We start from the raw sequence: 9,215 nt of genomic DNA, 5'->3' as shown, positions 1-9,215 counted from the left end.
CAAGTCCCGGGGAAGGTTGGAACAAAGTTTTGATGATGACTTGCAGGTGTCGCTGGAATTGGCACCCCAGCTTTGCAATCCTGGAGATGCCTCGAGAAGAACAGAAAGGAGAAAGGTGCCTCCAAAATGGGTCTGTAATAGGGTAGATGGAAAAGAATGTTCTAAATTTAAAATCCCAGACAGTGGAGGTGAGTTCCAAACACCAGCAGCTGCCTGCCACACCCAGTCCGTACTCTATCACAAGCTTCCTTTCTGGAGTGTTCTAAGCAAATGGAGATTGACTGTGTGGATTCTCACACCCCAATCTGATGTGGCTTCACCCAGGTGTCCTCAATCGCTTTCACCAGCTGCTCAGACCTCCCTGCGCTGGCTCTCCAAAGGAAGCCTCTGCCTGGAGACCGGGTGCTTCCTCCTTTCTGTCCCCAGCACAGACAGTGACAGCTTTGGGTCACCTTGCTATGTGTCCTCTTCCCGCTCTGGAGTGGCTTCCTGGTCCAAGAGAGACGCTGTTGCTCAGGGTTACCGAGCCTGCCCCATCCCAGTGGATAGCGACTGTGTAGTGCTGGCATGACCCATTCCCCATTCCTGAACTAGTGTTTTAATCCCTGTCTTCCAAAATCCTTCTGTGTGCAATCATTTCCCCTACAGTTGCTGGCACGGCGTCGTTGTCCTCTAAATGTATACGCAAGGTAACCACAGTGCTCCTGCTACAGTCAGGTCACTTCCAACCGATCCCAGTTTTTCCATGACTTGTTTGCCTGACCTACAATACTGCAGGTTTAATAGCATAGAAACAGAATAGTGCGTCAAAAATTCTCCTGGAAAAGGGGGGTCAGTCTTATTGGGGGCATAGGAATTGAAGTTCTGAAGGGGCAGAGGCTTGAAGTTCTGATTATATTTCTATAAAGTTATTTAGTCTGCATTTTAATCTTTTTAATTTTATTCAATTTTATTTTTTATTTTATTTGTGTGTGTGTGTGTGTGTGTGCTCACATGCACCACCCAGGACTTATGGAGGTCAGAGGCCAACTCTCAGCAGTTGGTTCTCTCCTTCCTCCTGTCCCTGGGGACTGAACTCAGGTTATCAGGTTTGAGAAAACAGCGCTTTTCCCCACTGAACCATCTTACTGGCCCTTAATTTACACTTTTATGTTTTCGAAGGAACTAAGAGTCCCACAGCCTCTCGGAGTCCACAGGTGTGTAGAGGCCGACTCTCACAGACGATTTTAAACCACAGGAAACCGGCCTGGTAGTTGATTGTTTAATATAGCAGGGAATCGCCCGGTGTCCAGAAGCTCTGAAATGCTAAAATCAAATCACCTGACCTCTTAGCAGGATGCCCTCACTCCCCCCTCCTCCAGCTCCCAGCAGCTGGTTCAATCTGGCCAGCACTTACATTCCTCGCCCCCTCCTACTCCCGTGGTAGAAGTAAGAAGCAGTAAGAACTTTTAAATTTTTGATTTTTTTTTTCTAAGAGAAATAAGAAGCCTTCCATGATCCAGGAGTCCTTTCCTCGTTAGATTAGAAAACTGATTCTAAATGACTAAGATTAAGAACAAAACCTGGACTAGCTTGAACCTCATCTGTACTCGCAAAATTGGGCGGGGTTCAGGAGGTAATCTTCTCCAGACCTAGGGTACTTTCAGCTTCGTTCCTGCCACTCGCCCCTGATTCTGATTGCTAAGGATCCTCAAATCACTTCGGACTTTGGGCCACAAAAATCCTTGAAGTAGGCAGGAGATACAGCGGCCTCTCTTCATGAGGGGTTGCAGAAGTCTCCTTACACAAGGATCAGGAGGTAACCCCAATCATGTCCATTGACTGTGTGCTGAGCCTGAGAACCTCGCCTTCAAAGACACCCCACTAGCAGGCCTGCAATCCTGCAGCCGCTCTGTTCCTGCCCCAACTCTAGGAAGGTGACAGGCATCTGGGCCCCTTGGGGCTGCATAGAGATAGCCAGGAAACTACAGGATGGATCTCCCAGGCCCTCATCCCAACCCCAGGTGTGCTGTGCCTCGCCCTGGGGGTGGGATTGGGGGCGCAAGCTCCTGCTGCGCGCGCCCTGGCCTGTGCAGACTCCCCACACCTGGCCACCCCACGGACTTCATTAAGGCTGGGCCTGTGGTACCAGGGCGGGCTGAGAAGTGGAAGTCTGTGCCATGGAGCCCACGGAGAAGCTCTGCAGGAAAAAGCGGGGTAAGCATGCATCAGGGTCGACCTTGGTGAGGGTTTCCTGAGCCCGTGAGGTCTGCCGGCCACCCTGTCAGCCTTAAGAGGCTGCTTAGGTCTACGGGTGATAGTGGGAAAGGGAGGCGACCTCATCACATCCTTTTGTTTAGGGATCATCCCCGCCATGCTGAGGATAAAGCTGGTGTTAGGTCTCCAACATTGCTCTACTCTAGGTTCTGAGACTCTTCGCCTCTCTCGGTACAGTCCATTAATCCAACAAGGTCCAAGTTTGTTGAGCGTCCACTCTGTACCATGTTCCTTACTGGGCTACAAGCCCTCCTAAACTGTTAGAAAGCTTATTTGTCCGAGCGTCCCGTGGTCCACCCTGATCCCCTCACCCCCCGGCTGCGCCCCCTCTCCACCTCTCTGAAGTGGTCCCACGGTATATCTAGAATCAGCTGGAAGAAGCTTCAGAGTCAGGGCTTGCCCCCAAGAGCTTTATGTATTGTTAGAAAGTGTTTTGTTAGCGGCAGCATCAAAGGCTTTAGTTAGCCTTCCGTTACACTTTTTCTGTTTCATTGGAGATGACAGAAACTCCCTGAAGTAAATTTTATTTTGTCAGGAGTATATACAGAAAAGAAGTGTTTGGGATCCTGGGAAACGTTCCAGGTGGTGGGTGGCTAAGGGCAACCTGTGCCCCTGTACCCCAGCCCTGTGTGATCTTGGGTGGATTATTCCTAGGACTTTTTTCCATTTCGTCACCTGGTGGGAAAATGTCTGCCTCATGGGGATCCAATGGGCACGGCGCATATTAAGTGGGCTCAAAGTTGGGGGGTGAGTTTTACGATGGTGTGAAGGGGATTTTCCTTCCAGATGGGCGCTTTTCCTCACCTGTAAAAGACTTGGACTAGGTGGAGGAGTACGAGCAACCTAGCTTGGGGACGCGGTGGGGGGGGGGGGGGCGGAAGTGGGGCGCTAGTCTGAGGAAAGCCAAAATAATAGGTCTGGTTTTCTCTTCCTACTCACCCCTCCCCTAACAGTTGTTTATTAGTAAGATCAGAACTGGTGCCTGTCCCCTGAACGTGCACCTCTGTCTGATGTCTGGGAAAAAATAAGATGTGTACCCAGCTTGCCACTGTTCTCACATTAAGACCCCTTCAGGGTTGCCATAGTTGTTTAAATTTTCCAAAGCAGTTGGAGTAACTAATCCCGTGGTTCTCAATCTGTGACCTCCTCGGGGGACTGAACGACCTTTTCGCAGGTGCCCCAGTCACATGAGACCAATTGGAAAACACAGGTGCTCACATTATGGCTCATACCAGTAGCAAAGCTACAGTTATGAAGCAGCAACACAATATTTATGGTTGGGGTTACAACTGCAGCATCTAATCCATCCTCCGTGTCTCCTTCCAGCCTCATTTGGGAAACAGGAAAATAAAAGCTTAGGTTCTAACAGCGGATTGATCAGCCATAGGGAGAAAGGGGCTCTGCCGCCTAATGCCAGTGGTTGCTGCTCTCCACAGGCCAGGATGCTGGAGGCAAGCCCAGGACTGCTGAGCTGGAGTCAGAGGGACCATTGAAGGGCTCTGCCCCACCTCCTGAAGATGACCAAGGCAAGCTGTCCTCATTCTCCGGGGCTGGTTCTGGAAAGAGACCACTGTTGGAGACCTCTGGAGAGTTACTGAGGGGTGGCACCTGCAGAGGGTGCCACGACAAAGACCCAGAACCAGCTGCATGTAGTCCCCAGCCCCGGGAAGGAGTTTCTTCTCTCCTAGAGAAAGAGACAAAGAGAGTGAAGCCATCCATCTCTGCAGTCCCTGGTAAGCTCAGGAAGCCGAACACCACGGGGTTGGCTTGAGGGTTATTTTCAAGATGTCACTCAACATATGCTACAAACAAAACTATGCTTTCTGAACCAGACCTAGCCTCCAGTCTCCTCAGTACATTGACCAAGAAGAGCCAACAGGAGAACCTGAAGGAATCCCTAGAAGTGACCTTTCAGTTTCGGAAAAAGACTCGAACCCTGTACCGCTCAGGTTAGTCTGGAAAGGTAGAGGAAGCTGTAGCTCTCCCCAAAGAGTGTGGCCCCAGGAGATGCTGGGGTACGGTTAGTCACTTTGTTGCATGTTTCTCTATGTCCATGGCAGCACCAACACCTCTGACCCCAGAAGGGAAGACCAGGCAAGCTGTCTTGTCTTGTTAGACCTGGAGAGAAGAGTCAGGAATGCATATATCACACTATGCATGCTGAGAGGCATGGCTCTTGCTTTGGCACCCATGAGCGTACCTGCTATGGGTGCCCATATCACACTGTGCATGCTGAGAGGCTTGGCTCTTGCTTTGGCACCCATGGCCATACCTGCTATAAGTGCCCAATGGGCATCTCCTTTTCTCCTTTCCTGCTGCGGTATCTATCCTCCCCTCTTTTTCTGCAGACCAGCTGGAGGAGCTAGAACGGATATTCCAGCAAGACCACTATCCAGATGGAGACAAGCGCCGAGAGATTGCCCACATGGTGGGGGTCACCCCTCAACGTGTTATGGTAAAGGGGGCTGGCTGGTCAGCGGGGTGATACAGAAGCTGCTGGTCAGCACTATCTGGGGAGGGGGGGTATGTGTTCCGTCTCAGCTGGGATAGAGATGGAAGTTAGTCTCAGATGCAAGGGTGTCCCAACTAATCCATGGGCCACAGCTTTAACCAATTAAACAAGGAAGGACGATACCACCGAGATCTTTTTATATTTCCAAGAGGTAACCGAAACCAAGCAAAGTCTCCTCCACAGTGACACCCAAGACAGTCTCTGCCAGCGTTCTTAAGTTTCAGGTGCCCTTCCTCTGTCCATAGGTGTGGTTTCAGAACCGTAGGGCAAAATGGCGGAAAGTAGAGAAACTGGGTGAGAAGGAAACTAAAGACGGTTCTGTAGCCCCCAGTGCTGACAGCAGTCAACGCAGGTGAGACTGGCTCCTGGGTTGTTCACGCCAAGCAGAAGTGGGATACACACAGGAGTTCTGGGGGTCTTGTTGGAAGCTGGGTGTGTGTGCTTGGGGTTACTGACTAATCCTTCAAGGAATTTGAGTTGGGATGGAGTCAAGGAGCTGCTGGTGCCTTTGAGTGGCCCTTTCCTTGCACCAAATCTGAGATCTAAATCCAGTGGCCTTAAAAGCTACAGTCTTGTCCGTTCTGCCTGCAGGTCTGCTCCTGAGCTCCTAGCTCCTATGCCAACAGACCTAGAGCCTGGCCCTGCTCCTCCAGAGCACATTTTGGACGCTTTGCCAGGTCAGTTACCACTTTCAGAAAGTTTGCCTAGGGTAGGGGAAGATGAAAGCTAAGGAGACGGTTGGAACAGAAAAAGTCCTCAGTCCCTAGAGGAAGCAGTGGGGGCAGCTCTCCAGGGTCCTGTGCCCGGGTTCCCTGAGTGTTGCGCTGTCCGCCATCCAGCAGTATCCCAGATGCCTCTCTATCCCCACCTTCTTATGCTGAGAGCTCCTCTTTGCCATATTTTCCTAGAGCTCCCCATGCTCCTGACTTCGGACCAGACTCAGATCCCCTCTCAACGCAGTGAGGGTGCTCAGAGGGTGGCAATAACCCCGCCACTCTTCAGCCCCCCACCTCTTCGAAGGACCAACTTTCCTCCTTCCCTTAGTCCTATCCAAGTTCCTCAAGTGATACCTCCACTGAGGGACATTCCTGGAAGTGACAGCCTACAAAAGGACAGGTTCTGTGGATCCTGGGGTACCAGGTATGAGATAGCGGGGAGAGGGAAAGGGCTGAGAGGGCTTATGTGATGCGGAGTTAAAAGATGCGTTGATCGTTTTGGGTAAGAATGATCTAATATGTTATAGCAATAGAAGAGAAAGAAAGAGAAGAAGCAGTGAGCAGGGGGTTTGTGGTGGAAGGAGGAGATGAGGCACCAGTGACATCCAGGGTTTGAAGTTGTCACAGAGGTGGAGAAAGGGAGGGGTTTAACAGGGAAGGGTCTTTTTTTACTGGGAATGAGGTCACTGCTGCACCTCACTAAATACTCCCCTGTCCCCCCACAGCATCACCTCCCCACCCACCTGCTCAAATTTGGAAGACCTGGGACCTCAGGACTATCAAGCAAGCAACCAGCTGGGTTCATTCCAGTTCTCGCAGGCTCCACAGACTCCTCTCTTCCCACCCTTTCAGCCCCACTTTCCTTATCTGCCCCCCTTCCCGCTCCCCATCCCAAGCTTTCTACCGCCGGAAGACTCTCTTTTCTCACTTCCGTTTGGCCTCGGTGGGGACACATCACAAGATTATTGTCCAGGGCCGCCACCAGGTCAGATCTTGCCACAGCCACCTACTGGAAATATGGGTGAGTTGGGACTGGAAAGGAAGATTCCCCACTTTTGTCTGAAGTTGAGAAAGACACAATGCCCCCTTACCTAGAAGGCAGAATGAGGCCGATCATGGGTGGTAAGCAAACCTCTGGCCCCTGCTTGTAGCGACTGAAAAACTTCTGTTGGTCTGGCATTGGAACACTAGTTCCATATTGCTGAAGAATTTGGTGACAATTAGAAATAACGAACAAAAGGACCTGGTCCAGAATTGGTAGCAGCTATTATGCCAAACTACCCAGACTTCTAAAACTCCCAAAGCCATTTCATGAATGAAAGAGTGGTTCTGGATATCCTTGGTGTCTATATGGGCCAGCCCTTAGCCTTGACCTATGGTCAGCTAAATCACAGGGCCCGGAATTGGGCCTGTCTGATCCTAGGGGAGAGGCTTGTGTTAATGATTCCCCCAGGCTGCACTAGGACCTAAATCTTGGGCCTGAAGAAGGAGAAAGAGGCTCACACAATTTAGTGGTTTTCAATGTTTTTAGTCATGTCCAATAATTCCCATATTCTTTGACTCCACAGGTCCAGGACCCTGGAGTGGCCATTGTTTGCCAGAATCTCCCTTCCCCAGTCCACTCTGCCCACCGACTCTGGGGCACCCTATGGGGGCAGAGGGCTACTTTCCAGACTTGCTTCCAGTTCCATATGCTCAGCCTATAAGCAAGCACCTTCCATCAGAACTCAGTGGGCTTCCTGAAGGCATTAGACCAGAGACAGGGTCCTCGCTGAACAAAACGCCAGAACAGCAGAAGGCCTCTTCCCTTGAGCAGCCCGTACCAGAGGAAGTGAGGGACAAGATTAAGAATAGCCATGGCCCTGGGACTAAAGAGTGAAGAGAAGGTCCTTGTCCGGGGACTGTGGAGAAGAACAGGATTGAGGCACTCACGCCAAGAGCAGAACTGAAAGACTGGAAAGGCTATGGACTGGCCTAGTATGGGAGCCCAGGGTCTCCCTAACCTGGGTTTTATGAAGAAGAGAGCTGGCATCATTTTTTTCTCCTTTAACCCTTAGAAGTTCTGAAGAGAATTGGGCTGTGCTACTTGTAAATGTTCCATCGCTTTCTGTGACTTTTGTTCCTTCCAAGACATTGACGTGGTGCCCAATGTATGCAATAAAACGGTAACTATTGGGTGTCTTTCTGTGAATGAAGAGCTGTGCTTCTGACTACCTCAATGGTGGGAGCAGTGATCCCCCAGATCCTGAATTTCTTGTAAACAACTTGTTTTCCCCTGATCTGGGTGCCTACAGCCGCTCTGAGCAGGAGACCCTCAGGAATTCCTGAGGGCAGGGGAATGGTTTCTCGTGGGTTTGGCTGGGGCGTGGCTATCTCTATATCAGCTGCCCCTGAGCACAGTGAAGGGGGCATTCTGGCATCGATGATGACCTGTGTCTCTCTCTGTGAGTCTTTGTGTGTTTCAATATCCAGCCCCTTGCCCAGTCCATGAACTATATGGTGGCACATAGAGTGCACATGGGCACCGGGCGCCGCACTTCTGGGTGTTTCTTAGATGTAGCCTTTAAAGAAGGTCCCCACTTTATATCACCGTCCGGAGCCTGGCATTTTTATGGGTCTATTTCTTCACTAAAGGGGGATTGGGGCACCTTATGATTTTTCCTTTAGTTCTGCTGCTAAAAGAGTCTTATTCCCAAACCCAAAACTGAAAGCGAGTCTGGGATCCTCAAATGTAGGCCTTGTAGGGTCACTGGAGAAATGCGAGTGCCTGGAAGCTATCGGATGTGGGCATGAAGCTGTATAAATCTGTTACTGTGAATCCTAACTTCCCCCCAAATTTTCTTCCGATGAAGGGTGGGGATAATAGGAATAAAGAATGAGGCGTGGAGGATACCTGAAATAGTATTGCAAGAAGGTGGTTCTTCCCTGGCTAGGGTGATGTCATACTATGTCTTATTTTAGATAGCACAGACCTCACTGGGTTGGGATGAAGGTTCCAAAGGTCTTTCTGTCTTCTACACCATAGCTGGGAAAGGAACCAAAAGAATGTGACTAGGAACCTGGAAAGAATATACATGATATATATGCTAGTAACTATAGGTTCTTACTCAGCCACAGTCTGAAGTTGTGCAGGTCTGTTTATGGCTACTCTTTTTGATTGTGAGTTAATCTAGGCAGCTGTGGTAATGGTTTTGGGTAGAAGAGGGAAAAGAAAAAAAAATCTTTTCTCAATGACTAGACAAGGGGTCAAGAGCTGAGGAGGGAATGGACAGAGCATGAGAACATGCCCGTGTGTGCATGTCTGTCTTCCAGGCATTTGCAAACAAACTTCAGACCTGCAAAAAGGCTAAGTATTTCTTTCCTCATATGGACAAACTGGAGCAATGGCCGATTCCACAACAAAGGAAGAAATATTAGATAGACTGTGGTTCTGGGTGTGAGTGCTTGCCTTAGTATAATGGTAAGATGGTGGGTGTACAGTTTGTATGAGAAAGTAAAGGATAGTAAAGATGAGAGAGATGGATCCAAATGAGACCAGAAAGAAGAGTACAGCCTGTAGAAAATAACACGTGGACTGGGTGATAGATTTCATTCTGTGACTATTCTCTTCTATCCTCAAATTCTATTAAAGAAGAAACGTATAAAGCCCAGATACAGAAACGGGAAGGTGAAGGGACCCGGAGGTCCAAGGTAAGAAAGACTAGATCATGAGACCCAGAGAAAGTAGTTGG

At 49.8% G+C, this 9,215-nt stretch overlaps 1 protein-coding gene across 1 annotated transcript; it reads left to right on the top strand.

Annotated features, from left to right (window-relative positions):
- The first annotated feature begins 2,079 nt into the window (after positions 1 to 2,079).
- Nobox (NOBOX oogenesis homeobox) lies at positions 2,080 to 7,658 on the top strand. Its single transcript, XM_085683673.2, has 9 exons — positions 2,080 to 2,196; positions 3,693 to 3,989; positions 4,089 to 4,205; positions 4,605 to 4,711; positions 5,014 to 5,120; positions 5,360 to 5,445; positions 5,677 to 5,908; positions 6,210 to 6,505; positions 7,053 to 7,658. The coding sequence occupies exons 1-9, from the start codon at positions 2,160 to 2,162 to the stop codon at positions 7,361 to 7,363; spliced, it is 1,590 nt and encodes a 529-aa protein (XP_085539799.2). The 5' UTR covers positions 2,080 to 2,159; the 3' UTR covers positions 7,364 to 7,658.
- The last annotated feature ends 1,557 nt before the right edge of the window (positions 7,659 to 9,215 follow it).

The sequence above is a fragment of the Myodes glareolus genome, chromosome 25 (assembly GCF_982192425.1).
Source record: "Myodes glareolus chromosome 25, mMyoGla1.1, whole genome shotgun sequence".
Lineage (NCBI taxonomy): Eukaryota > Metazoa > Chordata > Mammalia > Rodentia > Cricetidae > Myodes > Myodes glareolus.
The sequence above is the reverse complement of the archived record's forward strand: the minus strand, read 5'-3'. Positions and strand labels throughout refer to the sequence as shown.